The sequence below is a fragment of the Phaseolus vulgaris genome, chromosome 4 (genome assembly GCF_051622355.1).
Source record: "Phaseolus vulgaris cultivar YP4 chromosome 4, ASM5162235v1, whole genome shotgun sequence".
NCBI classification, from domain to species: domain Eukaryota; kingdom Viridiplantae; phylum Streptophyta; class Magnoliopsida; order Fabales; family Fabaceae; genus Phaseolus; species Phaseolus vulgaris.
In genome coordinates this window covers 32756378-32779346 of record NC_143501.1, presented here as the reverse complement: position 1 = coordinate 32779346, position 22969 = coordinate 32756378, and the positions used below count along the sequence as shown (strand labels likewise).

The 22969-nt window shown below is 42.0% G+C and overlaps 1 protein-coding gene across 1 annotated transcript; it reads right to left on the bottom strand.

Annotated features, from left to right (window-relative positions):
* Positions 1–10472: 10472 nt before the first annotated feature.
* Positions 10473–21656, bottom strand: LOC137838637 (uncharacterized). The gene is made up of 2 exons (XM_090301002.1): positions 20602–21656; positions 10473–10572 (listed from the first exon to the last, which is right to left on the bottom strand). The coding sequence occupies exons 1-2, from the start codon at positions 21654–21656 to the stop codon at positions 10473–10475; spliced, it is 1155 nt and encodes a 384-aa protein (XP_090157128.1).
* Positions 21657–22969: the final 1313 nt, after the last annotated feature.

Here is a 22969-nt window from a genome sequence, read left to right as displayed (position 1 = left end):
TCGTGATTGACTTGGCTGTATAAACATTTTCAAACACAAACAGTGCCAAAATAAATCTGTTCATTAACAAATAAATCGATTTATTTTCTGTAAACTATGATAAATATTGATTCTGCGAGAAACTTTTAAAAGGTCAATTCACCCCCCCTCTTGAACTTTGGCACTATTAAACCCAACAGATTAAAGGTGCAATATTGATCTAGCCCAAGCTAGACTCGCTAGCTTAAGCTAAAAATGCACCGAAAGATCTAGCTTAAGCTAAATTGGCTAGCTTGAGCTAAAGTTAATTATATAAATTTTGAAGCACAACTCAAAAGGAAGCGGTGGAAAAAGATTGGATTTTTATAGAGAGAGGTTAGTGAGAGAAAGAGAAGAAAACCTTTGTTCTTAGGAGAAAAACTTGCTTAGATATACCCTTCTTATGTAATCCAGATCAAGAATGAAGATTGGAGGAGCTGTCATGAGTGGCTAAGTGTTTTCTAACTTGGGATTGAATGTAATTTACTTTGATCAAATGTATTCTTGGTGATATATATATATATATATATATATATATATATATAATCAATGGAGTCTTGATTTTGATCCTTAAATTTAACTGGAAAGTACTTTTAAGGATCTAAAATAGACGAAAATACTTGATAACTTGTAATGCTAGGAATAGATTCCAGGTTATTGATTGCATCATAATTCTGTTCCTAAAGCTGGATGATTTGTTAAATATCTGAGGAATCAGTGTTTGAGAAATCATCTTATGAATTTCATCTGTGAGGAATCAAGGTGAATGACTTTAAATTAAGCATCAAGAATAAGTAGTTTTGAGTATTATATATTGTATTATTCAAAAATACAGATGATTGAGATAGACGCAATTCAATCCCAAGTATCTTTCTCTATATTTGATAAGTTAGTTTTGTTACGTCTTGTATCAAACCCTAAACCTTTGAGTTACTTCTTGTGAAATCTATAATTTGGTTATGAACAAGTTCTCAACATTATTTTCTATACATAATGAGTTTTATAACAGAACATCTTAATTGAAATTGTTCCATGTGGGTTCGACATTCGTACTTTAAATAGTACTATATTATAGTTCATTCGGTACACTTGCCGAGAAAAATCAACAAGAAGAAAAACAAGCGCACCACTTAGAAGAAGAAATGCATGCGTTTTGGAAAAAACGAAGCAAGCAAGAAGAAAAACAGAGAACAACGATCATAGGTGCGAGAAATATAAACAGTCCTAGTGCGGTTATGAGCAGATTAAGAGCACAAAATGATAGGCCAAAGGCAGTAACCGGGTAAAGAACGTACGTTGGAATGATTATCAAGAGGAGACAAGGTGTTTGGGGAGAAGAGAGCAGGGCGGTCGAGGCAGAAATATTCAAAGAGATGTGCAAAAAGTGAATGAAACACTGAAGGGAGCGTAAAAATTAAAAGGTTAACGCATAAGGGGAAGCGCAAGCGGCAACGCTTTTCAACCATTGATCAGGTCAGGTGTATGCTGGTGAAGGAGTGTGGTGAAACGTCACCTCGAAGCACTGTGCACGTCCTATCACTCACTAAACACGTAGGTCGCCATAGGCGAGCAGTTAGCCTCTTCACTAGAACAAGTTACAGCTCGAGCATGGGGGGCTTGTGTACTGGACCAGACATCGACATCGAACATCGGCATCGACATCTGTGTAGAGTGGGTCGGCTCGGTGGTATGGTTAAGATAATGGGCCACGTAAATGGGTCCTCTAAGATGCGTGTGTTGAAACCCGTATATATGAAAGGCCAAGTTAGCAAGAAAGTGCATGTGGTGTGTATAGTACCTTTGGGTCTAGCACAAGAAAATATCCCCTGAAGACACCAAGGCCCAAGAGCGCTAGGGTTTCAGGGGAAGGTTGCATGCACAATACATAAAGAACTAGAGCGCCTACAGTGACAGATGAGCCCCATAATGCTAGTACATGAGTTGGTACCCTGGCGGCCATGCTATTAATATCGTGCACTCCAAGGAGGAAGATTCTTTGCGGTTGTTACACTAAGATTGTGTAACAACATAACAAAATGCTTTCCCATCAAGTGCACTTTCATTCGAGGTAGGGTTCTCGTGAGAGAGGGGTTGTTACAATGAGGTAACCTAAAAGCAGTATATAAAAGGGAGTTGAGATCCCTAGTAAAGGTACACTGTTTCTAAGTCTGAAACTGCTTACTTACCTATTGTTTCTATAAACCCTGAACTGACTTAATCGTCGGAGTGCAATCAACAGGTAGGGCCCCCTCTGTTTCAACGGAGCCATGCTCTTCAGCAAACTGTGGCAGCGTCCAAGGCTGATCAGGACAGGATTCTGGTTGAGGTTCAGGCCGAGCAGGCAGCCAGTCAAAACCGATTCCAGGTCGATTTGGACGCATCACGATTGGGTCGGACTAGGGAGTTGGATCGCGCTTAGGCCTTCTAATTAGCTCATAATCGCGGGTTAGTTTCTCTAACCTGGCTCATTATGTTTAGTACTAGTCAGAACATCACCGGGCGCACGTATTGTCTCAGTCGCGATGCTCGAGTCGTGGTATTTTGGGGCCGATCGGCCTGATGGTAAAAAGATAATTGGGTCGATCGTCCAGTTGATACCGATACACTTTCCCCTTAGGCTCGAGGGTTGGTCAAGCCGAAGAGTCTGAAAAGTGAGGTGACGGTCGATTCCTATGGGCTCAGAATGACGATTGGGCTTCTCGATGGGTGACGTGACTTGTGACAACGTCTGAGCGGGTGACATGATGTGCATTTATGAAGGGGTTTTTGGCGATGAGCATTGTGAGCTGTTGGATTTTCTTGATCCAACGGTTGGGAGAGTTGTGACGCATCGTCTTCCGAGACTCTTTTGGGCTATTTCATCCCCGAACTTTGCTCTGACACCCGAGTGCCTCTCCTCTTCCTGTGCCGCGTCTGTCTCCCTTCGAAAGGTTAGTGATGTCTTTTCTATCTCGTCCTATTTCTTCTTCTTCAGCTGCCCCTTCTCCTCTTCCGGCGCCCCCTTCGTCTTCATCTGGTTCCTCCACGACCGAAATTGTGTCAGTCGAGGCAGTTGAAACCCTACCCCTCTATGGGGAAAACAATAAGGGGTGATAATCCGGAAACTGCCTCCGACTAGTCAAGTACCCCTAAGCAGGCGCGTCCCCTTCAGGGGCTTGCCTGGGTGGATCCCAAAATGTTTGGGATTGTGTCTGACTTTCGGACCGAGACCTCTATCTCTGAATTTTTTAAGAAGGTCCCTATCTTGAAGGCGGAAGATAGGGCTTCTTTTTTTAGTTTTGGCCAATGTGAGTTGACCGACCGTGTTTGTCGGGAACGGTCATCTACCGAACCTTCTTTCTTCTTCATATACACTGGTCTTTTTTCTGACTTATACGTTCTCTTCCTTTCGACGCGTTTACGATGGGTGCCCTTCAGGTGCTCAACGTCGCCCCGAGTCAGTTGCACCCAAACACATGGGCGTCTCTTCAGGCCTTCCACCTGATATGTTACCTTTTTCGTTTGTGTCCCTCTCCTTCTTGCTTCTTGCACTTCTATGCTTCTCATCCGACTGACCCTGTCAGTTGGCACTCGCTGGTAAGTCGGCCGGACAATGTTTTGTTCAAAGCCTTCACGGCTTCTTATAAAAACTTCAAGGAAAGATTCTTCAAAGTATACGTGTAACCCGAGGGTATGCCACACTTTTTTGATGAAGCTGGTCGACCGAAGTTTCCTATGTCTTAGTCTACGAACCCAACGAAAATCAAGGATTGTCCTCGTCCGACAAACCCGAGTGCCAATGAGGGGGAGGTTTTTTCTCTATTTGATAACATTCCAAGAAAACTTCCCGCGCGGCAGTTGATATCCCTGTACGCCGCGCTCGATCGTTAGGTGGCATTCGAGGGTATGTTAGTTTGTTAGACCTTCGGCCAAACTTTTGAATTTTGACTAATGTTTTGACTTTTAATGCAGAAATGATGAACAAAGAAGTTCCTCATACGGGAAATATGTTGTAGGCCTTCAAGGCCGTGCCTCTAAGAGGAGGGGTCGTCTGAGCCTGGATTTGCTGCGACCCGAGGCCCATGCTAGGCTATCCAGACCGAATCTAAAGAAAAGGCAATGTGAGGGGGGGAGGGGGGGGGGGGGGGGGGGGGGGGGGACACCGCACGCATGCACTGCTCACCGGGCGAGATGCCCGTGCCTCCAGCACCCCGCGCACCCATTGATGTTGATTTGTCACCGGCTGGTGAAGAAAACCGGTCGATTCCGAGAGCTACTGCGGTGCTGGTGGACGCCGCTTCAAAGTCACCCCTCTCGGTGTTGGGAGGTGACTTATGTTTTTCAAGTGGGGTGAGGGTGGACTTGCCCCCTAACACTGAAGAAATAATCTGGGCGATTCCGGAGAATGACTTGATCCAAGGCGGGATCGAGATGATCTGTCGAGGACTGGTGTTGACCCGCATGGGGGCAGTCGTCCAAGGCCACTGGGTGGAGGAGATCTCACGCCTGGAGCATGAGTTGTCCGAGGGCTCGAGCAACTTGAGGCAGGCTGTTGACGCCAACACAGCTTATGAGAGAAAACTGGCGGAGCAGCCTGCCGAGAGAGAGCTTGATGCGGCTCGGATAGCCGAGCTCGAGTGGCTGGAGCTCGCGAGGGCAGCTAAAATTAACCAACTGAAAAGGGCTTTGGAGGTGGTCGACCACAAGATGTCGAACATGGAGGACGACATGTCTGCCCTGAAGAAGGAAAAAGACGCGGTCAACACGAAGCTGGACAAGACCATCGACGAGACGATGACTTCGAATAATCAAAGGTTTTCCCTAGCTATCCGACAGGCTCACGTTTTGTAGAACGACCCTCCCCCTTCTGATGAATTTGACCCAGACAAGGATGTCTTCGACAATCGGATCTTGCCGATGGACAAGGTTCAAAAGCTGTATAACACGGTTGCGCCAACGCCGAGGAAAGAGTGCGCGTATTTTTATTGATGATTTAACTAGAATAAAATTTGAGGTGTGTGGCATTCCACGTGCTCGGTACAATCTTGCACGATAACCATTCTAAGTGGTATGCCCCCCTTTGCCTACATCACGAACCCGGAAGGGGCCTTCCCAGTTTGAATAGAATTTGTCGCCCAGTCTGGCTTCACTGCGCATTCTTTAGACAAGATCTCCCTTGTGGAAGCTTCTTGGCCGAACCTTCGTGTTGTACCGCCTGACCGCTCGTAGCTTGCATGCGGCTTCACGAATCTTGTCCTTGTCGTGGAACTCGTTGAGGAGGTCGAGTCCGGGCTCGTCCACTTCTAATGGGATCATCGCTTTAGTTTCGTACATTAGACTGTACGATGTCTCTTGTGTCGACGTTTGAGGTGTACACCGATACGCCCACAAAACTTCCAACAACTCCTCCGTCCATTTGCCTTTTGCCGTGCCAAGCCTCTTTTTCAGCTCATGCAAGATGACTTTGTTCACAGCCTTAACCTAACTGTTTGTCTGGGGTGTTCGACCGAGCTCGTTATAGATTTGATGTCGAGGTCATCGTAGAAGGATTGGAGCTCTCGGTCGATGAACTGCTATCCATTGTCATATATGATGGTGCGCGGCACTGCGAACCGACACACAATGTTCTTCCAAACGAAGTTTTGTATGTTCTTGGCGAATATGGACGCGAGAGGTTCGACTTCTATCCACTTCATAAAGTAGTCGACCGCAACCAGCAGATGCTTGGTTAGACCCTTGCCAGGTGAAAAGGAGCCGATGATCCATCCCCCACACGGCAAACGGACACGGAGAAGTCATGCTATGGTGCTCTTCCGGCTTCGAATGATGCAAGGGGCCGAACTCTTGACATTTTGGGCATTTTTTCACGTACTTCGCACAGTCGCCCTGAATGGTCGGCCATTCCATCATGAATGTCCTTCAGCACGTACTGTGCTTGCTCCTTGGTGATACACTTTAGGAGTGGCGTTGAATAGCCTCTCCGGTATAGGTCTTGATCGATCATTGTGTATTGTGCGCATTGCAGCCTAATTGTTTTCTCTTCGCCTAGCTTGCACGTTCTATGTTCCAAATACTAGATGATTGGGCCCATCCAGGTATCGATCTCCACAATAGTTAAGCATTCGGCCCTTGGCTCGTAGCAGATGTTAAATTTCGATAGCTCTACCGACCACCCTATCATTCGGCTTGCAAGGTCCGGTTTAGATAAGATTTGGCGTGATTCTGGAAGTACGGTTGCATGCACCTCGCCGTCAGGACTAGTGCTAGCGCTACTTTTTCGATCATTTGGTATCTTGTCTCGGCCACATGGACCGTGCGACTGACAAAGTATACCGGCCATTCTTCCTTATTCACCTCCTGCACCAGTGTTGCGCTGACAGCCTCCTCCGACACTGCCAGGTAGACCACGATCGGTAGATCGGGCCTTGGCTTTTGGATGACAGCTGGTGACGAAAGAAACTCCTTAAGCTGTTGGAAGATGCCTTCGCACGTCTCGTCCCAATTGAACTTTGTCGCCTTTTGAAGCAATTGCACCATCGATTTGGTTCGTTCGGCCTGCCGAGGGACAAACCTAGATAGCGCCGTCAAACGGCCTATCAGTAGTTGTACCTCCTTGAGGTTCTTCAGGCTTCCTATCTCTACTATCGCCCGACACTCTTCGGGGTTGGCTTCGATCCACCGATGGGTTATCCTGAAACCCAGGAACTTGCCTCCTTCAACCCCGAACGCACACTTCTCGAGGTTGAGTCGCATGTTAGTCTTTCTTAGCGCGTTAAAGAGTTCTTGTAAGTCCTTAATGTGCTGGGTGCACGAGTCGAACTTGACGACTATATCGTCGACGTAGACTTCCACGCTTCTGTCGATCATCCCCTTGAAGATGGTGTCCATCAGCCGCTAGTATGTTGCCCACGCATTCTTCAAGCCGAACAGCATTACTTCGTAGAAGTAGTTTGCACTGTCGGTCGTGAAGGTCGTTTTCTCCTTGTCTTTAGGGTGCATGCTTATCTAGTTGTACCCATAGTAAGCGTCCAAAACACTCAATATCTTGTGACCAGGTGCTTCATTGACCAGCCGGTCGATATTGGGGAGCGGATATAAATTCTTTAGGCATGCATTGTTCAGGTCCTTGTAATCGACACACATCCACCACTTATCGTTTGACTTGGTGACCATGACAACGTTGGCCAACCAAGTGGCGTATCAGGCCTCTCGGATGAACCCGATAGCTAGAAGCTTTTTGGTTTCTTCTCTGGCCACCAGCCTCTTTTCTCCGTGATTTCTCTTCTTTTGCGCGAATGATCGTGCCTCCTTGTAGACCGACAGCCTGTGTGTGATGACGTTGGGGTTGACTCCCGACACCATCCAAGAAAAAGAGATCAACGTTCTTTTTCAAAGCTTGGTGTATAAGTTTGGCGTCAGTGGCTGCCATTTCCATGTCGATACTCACGTAGTGCTCTTCATCAACTAGTGGGACATGGCGTAATTCTTCCTTGGCCTCGAGCCTCGGCTCGACCTCTCGAGGATCGAGATCGACCATAGCGACTGCGTGGTCTGCTGGCCGCTCCGCTCTCCGAGGGGATCTCCTTCATCCGGACATTTTACGCCTGGGTGACCGGCTCCCTCGTACCTCCTGACGAGTGGGCTCTACTCTCAGGATCTTTGCATAGCACTTCCCTGCAAGCTTCTCATGCACATGCATCATCAAGATATCTTCCGACAGAGATGGGAACTTCATCGCGAGATGCAGAGTGGACACGATCGCTCCCAGCTTGTTCAGAGACAATCGCCCGAACAATATGTTGTATGAAGTATTGGCACCGATGACCAAATACCTAATATTCAGGGTTTTTCTTGCCCTTTCCATGCCGAAGGTTGTATATAGCTCGATATACCCCTTTGTACCCACTCGTTCTCCGGAGAAGCCGACCACGTGATCGTCGTACGACGTCATCTCTTCTATAGGTATCCTCATGGCCTATAAGGTTTTCCAATATAGGATGTTCACTGATTCCTTGATCCACGAGGGTTTTAATGATGGTGAAATTGTTTATGTTGACTGATATCACCTTCGGGTCCTCCTGAAAAGGGTTAATACCCTTGAAGTTGTCGTCTGTGAATGGTATTGGAGGCATCCTTGGTCGTACGGAGACGGAATTCACCTGATGTACCGCGCGAAGATGTTTCTTCCTTTCGCTGTTCGAGTTGCCACCTCCAGCGAATCCTCCCGCAATCGTGTTTATCACCTCTTGACTTTGCCTATCCTCTCTTGAAGGGTCGTCCCTCCTCGCCCGACGCTCGAGTCGCCGGTCATCCTCCTTCCTCCTTGGATGGGTACGATCTCTCTTCTTTGAGAACTCATCACCTCGTGGGGAATGCCTCCTACCTTGGTCACCTTGTTCGAACCGACACAGATGCCCGACCTGAATGAGTTCTTCTATCTTATCTTTGAGGGCTTCGCATTCCTCAGTTGAATGGCCGGTGTTCTAATGATACTGACACTTCTTGCTACGGTCGGCATTATTAAGGCTTAGGGCCCTCCTTGGCGGCGGAATCAATTCCGCGCTTAAGGCTTCTTGCATGATCTTTCCCCTGTCGGTGTTCAACGTTGTGTAACGCGAAAATCAAGGCCCTCGATTTTCTCTTCTGGGGTCTCCCCGTCTGGACCCGGACTTTCCCTACCGGTATCTATCTTCCTTCTTCTCCTTGCTTGCCTCCGCTTGAGCTTGGTTCCTGAACTCACGTAATTCCTCAAACTGCATGAACTTAGCGGCTTGGCGCCTAAGTTCATCCAAGCTCATGGCAGGTTGCATGAACAAGCTGTCGGCAAAAGGACCCGGTCGTAGATCTGTGAGCATGTGGTGCATTGCCACATCAAAACTGAGGTTTTGGATGCTCATTGCGACTTTCCCGAACCTGTCGATGAACTTCCTCAGCGATTCCCCCTTTTCTTGGCGGATGCCGACCAGCGCGATGTAGGCCAGATGGTGCAGTCGAGTAGTCACGAACTGGGTGTCAAACTTAGCCACCAGTGTCTCGAAGTAGTCGATGGAGTTGGGAGGAAGCTTTGTGAACCAACTCGGGGCTTCTCCTTTCAAAGAAGTAGGGAATACCCGGCACAAGACCCCATTGTCCAAAGTGTACAAGCTCATGTGCATAGTGTAAGCGTCCATGTGCTCGTCTGGGTCAGTCGTACCATCATATCGGTCCCTGTTGAACCCCTTCCACTTGTCCGGAAGTGGAGTTTCCATGACAAAATCGGTGAACAGGTGGCGACAACCGGTGGTTGCAGTCCCAGTTGTGTTCAGCGACTTGTTGGAATGAGACTTGTCATCCATCTCCAAAGTGTGAATCTTGTCTTTCGGCTCTTCAGTAGCTTTTGGGCCGGTAGCGGTGGCGAATGACCTTCCCACCACATTGGTCGGTTCGCCAGATGATGGAAATCGTCCAGCCTCGAAACTTTCGGCCAAGAAGATAGACAAAGATCGAGCTTTAATGAAGAGTTTGTAGAGTCTTTTTCTTCTTCTTGGCCTTGTAAAAATTGTATAGAGTAGTTAGGAAGTTTTGGGCCTTGTATTTTGGGCCAAAGTAGGGAAGGATGTAAATAAAAAATAAAGTAAAGTGTAAAATAGTAAAAGAGGGGTGCAAATAGAAATGTAGGCAAGGAAGGCATGAGGCTTCACATGTGTTCTCCTCAATGGAGAGGATTTGCACCAATAAGGTGGTGACACTTGTCACACTCTCATTTGAGAGGGTTTGAGAGACTTTCTCCTATAAATAGGAGTCTCTTGTACATGTATTATTTTAACTTGGAATTAGTAATGAAATGCTGCCTAATTTTGGTCATTCTACTTGTTCTTAAGTTCTCCCTAGGTTAGTCTCCTTCAAGACTTAACCTAGACTCTTTCCTATCGAGTTGGCCTCACCTCTCACTCTCACAAATTCCTAACTCCACTTCAATCCATGGAAACTCGTTTTGAGTTTCTTTAATGCTTCCGCTCCTCAAAACTCCTTCATCATCCATCCAAAGAAGAAATTACAAAGATCAGTACTAGAAAAAGAGCGTTTTTTCATCACTAGTCATCCATCTCCAAAGTGTGAATCTTGTCTTACGGCTCTTCAACAGCTTTTGGGCCGACAGCGGTGAAGAAGGACCTTCCCACCACATTGGTTAGTCCGCCAGATGGTCCTCCCTCCACCATCCTCTTCATCTCTTGATTCTCCTTCCTGAGGCTCTTGATCTCTTCCTCGTTCTTCCTGGTGGTTTCCTCATGCTTCCCCTTCATTTCAGCCAACTCTTTCTGCAGAGCCATCAACATTGTCGTCTAGTCTGCCTCAGACATCTTCTCACTTGCCATACTTCGGGTTGATACCATCTACCGATGCTTCGTCACACGAATTCTCTCTGCCCGACAGTGGGCGCCAATTGTTCTTGAACAGGGTGTTGGGGCCCAGAGAACGATTTCCTGCTACTCTTGTTACTCGGTCACTTCAGCTTTCAACCTCCTTTCCTCCAAACTCCTTCCTTCCTCCTCTCTCTGCCTCTCAGTCGTTCGGTAATACAAGCTCAGATGGTAACTGCAGAAGGCACTCCAACGATCAAGTCAGCAAAGGTATCGACACTCGGCTGTGTACTGTAGATAATGGCGTACCTGATTCTTGGAATCTGTGCTATTTATATTAGCATAATAAACCTCTGTTATTGGGTTGGATTAAAGAGTTGAATCGCGCTTAGGCCTTCTAATTAGCTCCTAATCGCATCTTAGTTTCCCTAACATAATACCTGTCGACACATCACCGGATGCACGTACCGGATGCACGTATTGACTCAGTTGCGATAGTCGAGTCATCGTGTTTTGGGACCGGTTGGCCTGATGGTAAAAAGATAATTGGGTCGATTGTCCGTTCCATACCGGACAAGAATGAAGGTCGAGAACAAAAACTAAAACAAAGAACGTAAAAGAGAGAACAAGTACAACTGTGAAACACAAAATGGAGATTAATATAAGAAAGATTTTTATTGTGGGGATGATCAATTACCACATTTGGAGTTGGAGTACTTAATTAACAGCCGCATTACCTAGTTAAAAAAAATTAAATGACAAAAATTTAATTAAAAAATATATTTTTAACCTCGTCATGAATATAAACTTAAGTAAAAAAATTTATTAAATAATTTTAAATTTTATTTCACATATAATAAATATTTTAAAATATAATTTAGAATCTAATCAATATAATGTATAAAATTCATATCAGTACATTGAATAAAGTATAAAAAAAATCCGTCTTAGTTGATCTACATGCTCTGAATGGTAGCGAAGTTCTGATTTACTAGGAAATAATTTTCCTTTCTTTTTTTCATCACCTTACATATTTTAATGAATAATCACTAAACAAAAATATTATCAATCAATTTAAAATTAATTTTGATTTAACTTTTTTAGGTTGTGTTGGGATGAAAAATTATAGTGCAATAGGTCATATTCATCCGAATCAACCAATTATCCTCATTATATGATTGAAAATTAGGCTTGAAAAATGTTTTCTGGTTATACCTAAAATTGTCTTGTTTTGTATGAAAAATGTTTTCTGGTTATGTAGTGTTACGTGAAAGTGTGATAGTTTTGATTTTTTTATTAACTAAAACACTTTGATTTATTTAGTTAAATTTTGATATTTGCTAAAAAGAAATTGTTCCAATTAGACTTAATTAACTTCTACCAAAATTTATAAGATGTTTGTAAAATTTGGCACAAAATATTTTGTATTATTTCCAACTTGAAGACAATGAAGATTGTTCCGGCCGGTTGACCTGAAACGCCTTCGTGCACCTACGTCACTCTCACGTCCAAAATCTCTGCGTTTTCTCGTGCCTTTCCTATGATGAATGCCTGAAAACACAAAGACAAAGGGCGCCCTAGAGGTCGTTTGCACTCCGACGCTCAAGTCAGTATTCGGGCTAGAAAACACCAAACTGTATAACTGTCGTTGTGTGTGTTAAGTGGCGCAAAAGAATAACGTACATTGCCAAGTTTGTTACCTTACTATTTATAGACTGAAACTAGGGTTTCCTCTTTACCCGAAATGGGCTTTTCTGATGGGCGGGCCCAACACTATTGTTACCCTACTTTTAGGATAACCTAGCGCGTGGGTTCCCTAACTGGAGTGCAACCTCTGGCGAGGTGACCACCGGGGTGCCTCCTCGTGCACCTGATCTCTGGGGTCACCCGCCTCTGGGAGTGCTCTAGTTGTTCATGTTCCATGCGTGCAGCTCATCCCTGGAACGCGACCCTCACATGTCATATCTTTCCAGTGGCTCTACACTTGTGTTACGCTTGAACGCATCATCCACTCTCCACGCATGTACCCTTGTGACCTAGGCTTCTCCCTTACTGATAACTGGTGTGTGGTCTGGGATCCACCTCTCGTGGCCCAGCTCTACTGTTCGGGTTCCAGATGTCCGACCTCTCCACACTGTCTAGTGGCACGTCGGTACATCCTGGTGACCGATGTCTAACCACTCTTTGGTTCCTTGGCGCACGTGCTTTGTGAGATACAGGCTCACGCCGCTTGTGGGAACGTGCTTACGTGGCACCAATAGTAGCTGTGGTCAATGACGCCCGAGGACTGGTCGGTACACAAGCCCCCCAGTCTCGAGCTGTAACTCGTTCAGCGAAGAGACTAAGTCCTTGCCCTTGGTGACCTACGTGGCTCTGTGTGACAGGACGTGAATACTGTACCAAAGTGATGTCTTTCTAAGCCTGTCTTATCTGCGCACACGTGTTTTGATTAATGGTTAGGGCTTAACGTCCCTTACGCTTCTTTGTTTCCTTTAAACGTTTGAAAACGCGCGCGTCCAATCACTGTTCCATCATTCTCTGAAACACTCTTGATTGCTTCGTCTCCTTCCTCGAGCACTCTCGCATTTTCCCTACAAACTCTAGCACCTTCATCCTATCTGATCCAAAGGTGCGAACTTTGATTGTTGATCGCACTTATTTACTAATTCTGATGCTTGATAACTGTCTGGGCTATTTAACTTTTTGCATTTCAATCGTCCTCCGTTCCTCTTTCTTTTTCTAGGTTTCCCTCCTTCGATAGGGTTCAAGAAACCCGGGACTCTTGAGGAGCTGATTCTTGTTGTCATACTGTTATCTGTTGGGTTTAATAGTGCCAAAGTTCAAGAGGGGGGGTGAATTGACCTTTTAAAACTTCTTCGCAGAAACAGTGTTTAACCCAGTTTTACAGAAAATAAATCGATTTATGTTAAAATGAACAGATTTATTTCAGCACTGTTTTTGTTTGAAAAACTTTTAATTCACAAGATTATGCAGTGAGAATTTCCAGCAGCACACACACAAATATCAGAATTGAAAAACAGTGAAATACAAATACAGCAAGCTTCAATTTCAAGCAAGTGATTAAGGTTCAATTGATAGCATGCTAGTTAATTGAGTGACCTTTGCAAACAAGCTGTTCCTGTGACTTTTAACAGACTATGAGTGTTCTTCTTGATGTCAAGAAATTTTCCAGAAATTAAGAACAATGAATCACAGCACAGCAAGCTTCAACTTTAAGCAATTTGTTTAAGGTTCAATTAATAGCATTTACAGTTTCTTGAGCAGCCTATCACAGTCAATCTGTTCCAGTGGCTTTTAGCAGATTTTATATGTTCTTATCAGATTAAAACAGCTTTTTCAGAAATCAAGAACAGTATGCACAGTGCCCAGAAAGAACCGATTTATTTTCAATTGAACAGATTTATTTCTTTGCTGTTTTATCAATTATGCAGAAACGAAATTGCAGAGAGTGAGAGAGAATGAACACAAGCAGTTATACTGGTTCACTCAACCTGAGCTACATCCAGTCTTCACCAACAACAGGTGGAAATCACTAAAACACAGTACAATCAAGTACACTTCCCACTGTTCTTGAAACCTACAAGAACTTAGGTACTCTTGCTGAAAAAACCTATTTCAGCACTCACACACACACATCCACTCTCCAAGAACACCTATCAAGAAGAGGATTCAACCAAACTATTACAAGTAATAAGAAGTGAAACGACTACACCTGATTGAGGTAACAAAGATCAGCCTTAAACCAGTAGGCAAGATTGCTAGAACAGTAGTTGCACCTCACACCAAGCTTTTGGAACCAAACCAAGAACAAGCACTTTGTGATTTTCGAAATCTTTGAAGAACAAATGCTAATCCTTGAAAACACTAAACTCTCTGCTGTCAAAACTTGTTTTTTTGCAAATGTATAAACTGTTTGAATCATTCTTTAACTCAGAAAACAAGTTTGCATTTTATAGAAAGCCAGCTTATAACAGATTTTTGAAAAACAGTTAAAGCTGTTATAAAATGAACAGATTGAAAATAAAATGAACAGATTTATTTTCAAAAAGCAGTTAGAGAATCTGTTAAGTGAGGAGACTTAGTCAACCATTCTGGTGCAGAGATAAAACTGAAAACGTTTAAGCTTGTCATGGCACCAGAGAGAAAAAGAATCTATTCATTTACAGATGAACAGATTTATTTTTCAAAACGAAAACAGAGAAAGTTTAACTATTTAAAACTCAGTCGTTTTGAAAAGAAGAAGACTTAGTCAAAATACCTGATGCACAAAATCTAATTTTTACAAGACTTTAGCCAAGGCATCAGTGAAGAAAATGAATCTGTTTATTTAGAAAAGAACAGATTTATTTTTATGCAGTAAAACGTGTTTTTGTGTAAAACATGTGAAAAACAGTTTAAGAAAGCTTATGCTTGTTCTTAACACATGGCCAGTGGTTATGAGGTGAGTTACTCAGCAAAAAGCTACTCTTAGACAACCTCTAAGCACTAACTAAGACATACTTAAAGCAAAGCACAAATACATGGAAAGTACATAAATGTCTTCATCAAACACTACATACAAGTCTTCATCAAACACAATCTTGAAGGGGCAGCAACCATCTTCAACAATCTCCCCCTGTTTGATGGAGACAAATCCCCATAGCTAACCTCATAGCATTGTTGCTTTAAGTACCTGCACTGCACCAGACTTTAAACCAGAAAACAGCAATATTGCATAACATGCAGAATTTGTTTAAAGGTGCAGAATCAACTCCCTGTTTCAGCTAGCATCACCTAGCATGGTGAGCTATTTTTCTCCCCCTTTGGATTCATCAAACAGCATATAAGCATAGGGAATAAAGGGATATAAAGCATAAACCACAATCATAATAGTTCAGAAACAGAAAACCAAATTGTTCAACATTACAGAAACTTGAAAACTGATAAAGAAAGCATTAAAAACAGAAAACTACTGATTCTTGTAGTAAAGCTCTGGAAGCTGTGCCTGAACCCCTTCAATCTGATCATCAAGGTGTTGGAACCTTGCATGAGTAGTCTCAAAGTGTGTCCTTTGTTCTGCAGACATGACATCAAGACGGTACAGCACTTGCCTCTCAAACATAGACATTGGTTCTCCACGGTATTCTGGACTTTGATAGGCAACTATGGCATTTGCAGCAACTTCCTCATGTTCAGATTGGGTAGCAGGTGAGTCATCATCCATAGCAACAGCTTCATCCACATCCTCATGTTCTGCTTGAGAGTCCTTCTCCTTGAGAACCACCCACTTGTTTTCAATTTTGTGAAAACCCATTTTGGTGAGAGTTGAAGTATCAATCTCACTTACAGCTTTGATAGGGTCATTTCTCTCATTTGTAACATCAACACCAAAGTAATCAATTAATTTGGAAACAAGAATAGCATAGGGAAATCTGTAATCAGCCAACCTTTTTGACTTGAGCATGTGTTCATTGACAATGAACACCCAGTTTACCTTAATCTGGTTCATGATGCAATATAGGAGAATGAGATCCTCTTCATGTAAGACAGCATGGTTTGTCCCTCTTGGAATCAGTTGCCAAGCTATGATGTATGCAACTAGACGTGGAGTGAGGTTCAAATGCCCTGCATGGAATCTGTTTATGCTCTCTGTACGATTCCTCATGCAACTTTTGTAATATTGCAGCTTGTTGAATTCTGAAATTCCACTGGTATTTCCTTTCCCTACTTTCAGTCCAGCATATTTTATTCCAGCCACAGAATTCCACACCTCACTTGTGATCTTCATCTTTGTCCCTTTCACATAAGAGACAACATTCTTCCCATCCAATGTGAGGTTAGTATAAAACACCTTAACCAAGTCAGGATAGACATTACCCGTTAATTCCAGCATCTTTTTCAGTTTCTGGTGCTTCAATACAGCCCTTGTTTCTACCAATTTTTCAGATTTCAGCCAGTTGAAATCCAGCACCTTGGGTATGTTGATCTGCTTCCTGCTTGTTTCATGAATGTAGGCATTGATGCCTTCTTCATTTCCAGCGAACCATCCTTCTAACACACCTTGAGAAGTGGTTTGCTTTCCCTTGCCTTTCTGTTTTTGTCTTGAAGACGAAGCCATGTTAACCTGAATTCTTTTCTTGATTTCAAATGGTGAGAATAGAAAGAGAATGGCCAATGTGGGTAGCAAGTATTCACACAGATTTATAGCAGAATAAATGGATTGATATGGCAGTTATGAGTAGATATGCATGAAGATATTATGCTTCTGAATTTTGTGCAGAGAATCTTTGAAAATATGCACCAAATCTTTAGGGTCACGATGCATACACTCAAATTCTTATTGAGCACCCAAACCATCAAATCGGTTACATAACCATGACCAAAACCGTCAAAGGTACAGAGGTTAATGCCCACTAAATCAGTCAAGCAGTCAAAGATCAGAATTTCTCTTTCCTAGTCATCAATGCGTATCAGTGCAGAAAATAAACACATTTAATTGCGAATAAACAGATTTAATTTTTCACTGCTAGGTACAATTGACATTTATAATACCCAATTCATTAAGCAGAAAATTAAACCTATCTTTGGCTAATGGTTTTGTGAACAAATCAGCAAGTTGTAAATCAGTACCAATGAACTTAATATCACATGTTCCATTAGATATGTGTTCCCTTAGAAAATGATGCCTAATTTCAATGTGTTTGGTTCTTGAATGCATGACAGGATTTTTGGTTAAGTTGATTGCACTTGTATTATCACACAGCAGAGGTATATGGTTAAGTAAGATACCAAAATCATTCAATTGTTGTCTTAGCCATATAGTTTGAGCACAGCAACTTCCTGCTGCAATGTATTCTGCTTCAGCAGTGGAAAGAGCTACACAAGCCTGCTTTTTGCATTGCCATGAGATCAAGCTTGATCCAAGCAAATGACAGGTTCCACTTGTGCTCTTCCTATCAATTTTGCAACCTGCAAAATCTGAATCAGAATAACCAGTTAAGCTTAATGAAATATTACCTGGATACCACAAGCCAACTTCTTTAGTTCCTTGCAAATACTTCAAAATCCTTTTGACAGCATTGTAGTGTGATTCTTTAGGAGCAGACTGAAACCTTGCACACATGCACACTGCAAACATTATATCTGGCCTGCTGGCAGTGAGATACAGTAGTGATCCTATGAGTCCTCTGTATTTGGTTTCATCAACAGAAATTCCAGCTTCATCATGATCCAAATGACAGCTTGTTGAGAAGGGTGTGCTGATTGGTTTACACTTGTCCATTTCAAATTTCTTCAGCAAATCCTTGCAATACTTTGCTTGACTCAAGAAAATGCCATCCTTGAGTTGTTTGACCTGCAAACCTAGAAAATAGTTCAACTCACCCATCATTGACATTTCGAACTCACTCTTCATGACTTTCACGAAAGCTTCACACAATTCTCCATTGTTTGATCCAAAAATGATGTCATCCACATATACTTGAACTAGAATTGAATCATCTCCTTTCTTCTTAATGAACAAGGTCTTATCTGATGTGCCTCTTTCATAGCCTTGAGAGGTGAGAAAATCACTTAGCCTCTCATACCATTGCCTAGGAGCTTGCTTGAGTCCATAGAGGGCCTTTTGGAGTTTGAACACATATTCTGGATGTTTATGGTCTTCAAAACCTGGTGGTTGTGAAACAAATACTTCTTCATTTATATAGCCATTTAGAAAGGCACTCTTCACGTCCATTTGAAATAGCTTGAACCCTTTGATGCAGGAAAAGGCAAGCAGCAGTCTAACAGCTTCTAACCGAGCCACTGGTGCATATGTCTCATCATAGTCTATTCCTTCTTCTTGATTGTACCCTTTAGCTACAAGCCTAGCCTTGTTTCTGGTGATCACTCCATGCTCATCCATTTTGTTTCTAAATACCCATTTTGTTCCAATAACATTCATCTCAGGTATTCTAGGAACAAGAGTCCAGACCTCATTAAGAGCAAACTGATTCAGTTCCTCTTGCATAGCTAAAATCCAGTTGCTGTCCTTGAGAGCTTCTTTCAAATTCTTGGGTTCAACTTGAGATACAAATGCCATTGCTTCACAGAAATTGTTCAAGGATTTTCTAGTTGACACTCCTTTCTCAATGTTCCCAATGACATTATCAAGGGTTAAGTCTCTTGGGGTTTTCCACTCTTTTGGCAAACCTGCAGCTGCAGTAGATTCTTGTATAGCATGTGTATCAGCAGTATCAAAATGAATCGATTCATTTTGATTTAAAACAGATTTAAATTCATTATTGTCAGGTTCATCAGCAATTTTAGATAGGCTATGATCAGTTTCATCAAAAACAACATGCATTGATTCTTCTACTATAAGCAGCCTTTTATTGAAGACTCTATATGCATGACCATTCAAAGCATAACCAATGTGCACACCTTCATCAGATTTAGCATCAAACTTACCAAGATTTTCTTTGCCATTATTCAATACAAAACATTTACACCCAAATACTCTAAGGTGGCTTACACTAGGTTTTCTGCCCTTATACAATTCATATGGGGTTTTCTTAAGAATTGGTCTTATTAAGGTCCTATTTAAGACATAACCTGCAGTATAAACAGCATCAGCCCAAAAATACTTAGGAAGCTTAGATTCATTTAACATAGTTCTAGCAAGTTCCTCTAGTGATCTATTTTTCCTTTCAACTACACCATTTTGTTGGGGTGTCCTAGGGGCTGAAAAGGTATGAGCTATCCCATGCTTCTCACAGAACCTCTCAAACTTAGCATTTTGAAACTCTCCCCCATGATCACTTCGAATTGATTTAATGCAGCAACCATTTTCATTTTGCAGAATTTTTGCTAATTTCTTAAAGGCAGTGTAAGCATCATGTTTATGTGCAAGAAATAAAGTCCATGTAAATCTAGAGTAATCATCCACAACAACTAAAGCATACAAATTTCCAGCCAAGCTAGCAACTCTAGATGGACCAAATAAGTCCATATGTAACACATCCAATGGATTTTTGGTAGAGACAATATCCTTTAACTTGAAAGAGGATTTGATTTGTTTACCTTTCACACAAGCATCACAAAGCCTATTGTCCTGAAATTTAATGTTAGGCAAACCAGAAACTAAATCTTTAGATTTCAATTTATTCAAGTGATTTGTGTGTATGTGAGCTAACCTCCTATGCCACAACCAAGACTCATCACTTCTGGACAGCAAACACTCATTTGAAGAGTTAGTTTCCATGATATTCAACAAGTAAATGTTATTCACTCTCTTACCAGTAAACAGTGCCTTACTAGATGAATTACTTGAGATTGTGCAGCCACTTGACTCAAAATTCACTTTGTATCCTTTGTCACAAAGCTGACTTATGCTGAGAAGACTATGCTTAAGTCCTTCTACATACAGCACATTCTCAATGGTTGTTGAATTTCCTGTTCCAACAGTTCCTCTGCCTAAAATTCTCCCTCGGTTATTGTCACCATAGGTCACATGTTCTTCTGCTTTGAGCTTTAGGCTGGTGAACTTTGTAAGATCTCCAGTCATATGCTTGGAACAGCCACTGTCCAAGTACCACTGGTTCTTCTTGCTTCCAATCTGCAAAACAGAAAAAAATATACAAATGGTACCCTTTTCAGTATAGGGTCCAGCACAGATTAACACCTTCTCTTTGGTAGCCACTTAGCTAAGTTCTTAGGCACAAGATGTCTTCTAGCAATGCAAGACCTAGATGTATGACCAGATTTCATGCAGTAAAAACAGGTTACATGAGATGCCTTTTTGCCACTGTTAAAAGCTGAAAAAACTGATTTTGCTGGAACAAAAAAACTTGAAAGCTTTTTGACATTGGTTGTATTTCCAGGAGTATAACCAAGTCCATTCTTATTGAAAACAGCATTCTGTGATCCAAGGAGAGACTCAAGGTTTTCTCTTCCCTTGGTGAAATTGGAAAGGGTTTTCAGCAAATATTCCACTTGTTTTTCCAATCTTTTGCAGTTTTCACAGTTTTTAATAGAGGCATGCAAGCAAGTCAGTTCAAGGCTTACCAAATCTGTTTTGGCCTTATGCAATTCTTCCTCAAGTGTTTTTACTTTAGGTGCAAGCACATTATTTACCTTTTGCAGCTTATTGCATATTACAGCTAGCCTATTGGCTTCCTCATGTGTTTCCTTGAAGGCAGCAAGCAAATCATCATAGTTATCAGAATCAGCAGAAAAGTTACTTACTGATTCAGAGCTTGACTCCTCATCCTTCATCATAAAACACAGATTGTTCTCCTCATCTTCTGTTGAAGAACTACTAGTTGAGGATGCTTCATTTTCCTCCCATGAGATGTAGGCTCTTCTTCCTTTGTTCCTTTCAAATTTCTTGCTGGCAGATTTGTCCCTTGTTTGATTGTCTGGACAATCTGTTTTGATATGCCCTGTTTTGCCACATCCAAAGCAAGTATATTTAGAGGAATTTAAATCATTAGGTTTAGGATACCTTTTTTTCTGCAGGTTCCTATTTTTGCTTTTCTTCCTCAGAAATTTGCTGAATCTTTTTGTAAGAAGGTTGATTGTATCATCATCTTCAGCATCTTCCTTTTCTTCCTTGTTCTCATCCAATTCAGATGCTTTCAGTGCCAAACCTTTGGGTTTCCTCTCTGTTGTTTCCTGTTCTTTAAGTCTTTTAAGCTCTAACTCATGCTCCATCAGCTTTCCAAACAGTACAGTAGTTCCCAATTTTGACAGATCACGGCTTTCAGAGATAGCTGTCACCTTTGGTTGCCAGCTTCTGTCGAGGCACTTCAATATCTTTATGTTGAGCTCCTCTTTATCAAATTCTTTTCCCAAGCCAGTGAGGTGATTCACAATGTGTGTGAATCTTTTTTGCACATCAGCAATGTTCTCTCCTGGTTGCATTCTGAACAGCTCATACTCTTGGATGAGTGCATGTTTCCTTGACCTTTTTACATCCTCAGTCCCTTCATGAGTCACTTCTAAGACTTCCCACATCTCCTTTGCTGACTTACATTGAGATATTCTGAAGAACTCGTCCATTGTCAATGCAGAAGTTATGATATTCTTGGCCACCAGATCATGTTGAGCTTTTCTCCTTTCAGTATCATTCCACTCTGATCTTGGTTTTTCAACTTGTTCATCTTTGACAATCTGCATTGGCACATAAGGTCCATTGACCACAGCTTCCCAAATTAATGCATCAATGGATTCCATAAAAATTCTCATTCTAACTTTCCAAAATGCATAATTCAATCCATTAAACATAGGTGGTCTATTTACAGCAGAACCCTCAGCAAAAAACACATTAAACTCATACATTTTTACAAACAACTTGATTAAACTACAAGTCCCAGCTCTTGATACCAATTGTTGGGATTAATAGTGCCAAAGTTCAAGAGGGGGGGTGAATTGACCTTTTAAAACTTCTTCGCAGAAACAGTGTTTAACCCAGTTTTACAGAAAATAAATCGATTTATGTTAAAATGAACAGATTTATTTCAGCACTGTTTTTGTTTGAAAAGCTTTTAATTCACAAGATTATGCAGTGAGAATTTCCAGCAGCACACACACAAATATCAGAATTGAAAAACAGTGAAATACAAATACAGCAAGCTTCAATTTCAAGCAAGTGATTAAGGTTCAATTGATAGCATGCTAGTTAATTGAGTGACCTTTGCAAACAAGCTGTTCCTGTGACTTTTAACAGACTATGAGTGTTCTTCTTGATGTCAAGAAATTTTCCAGAAATTAAGAACAATGAATCACAGCACAGCAAGCTTCAACTTTAAGCAATTTGTTTAAGGTTCAATTAATAGCATTTACAGTTTCTTGAGCAGCCTATCACAGTCAATCTGTTCCAGTGGCTTTTAGCAGATTTTATATGTTCTTATCAGATTAAAACAGCTTTTTCAGAAATCAAGAACAGTATGCACAGTGCCCAGAAAGAACCGATTTATTTTCAATTGAACAGATTTATTTCTTTGCTGTTTTATCAATTATGCAGAAACGAAATTGCAGAGAGTGAGAGAGAATGAACACAAGCAGTTATACTGGTTCACTCAACCTGAGCTACATCCAGTCTTCACCAACAACAGGTGGAAATCACTAAAACACAGTACAATCAAGTACACTTCCCACTGTTCTTGAAACCTACAAGAACTTAGGTACTCTTGCTGGAAAAACCTATTTCAGCACTCACACACACACATCCACTCTCCAAGAACACCTATCAAGAAGAGGATTCAACCAAACTATTACAAGTAATAAGAAGTGAAACGACTACACCTGATTGAGGTAACAAAGATCAGCCTTAAACCAGTAGGCAAGATTGCTAGAACAGTAGCTGCACCTCACACCAAGCTTTTGGAACCAAACCAAGAACAAGCACTTTGTGATTTTCGAAATCTTTGAAGAACAAATGCTAATCCTTGAAAACACTTAACTCTCTGCTGTCAAAACTTGGTTTTTTGCAAATGTATAAACTGTTTGAATCATTCTTTAACTCAGAAAACAAGTTTGCATTTTATAGAAAGCCAGCTTATAACAGATTTTTGAAAAACAGTTAAAGCTGTTATAAAATGAACAGATTGAAAATAAAATGAACAGATTTATTTTCAAAAAGCAGTTAGAGA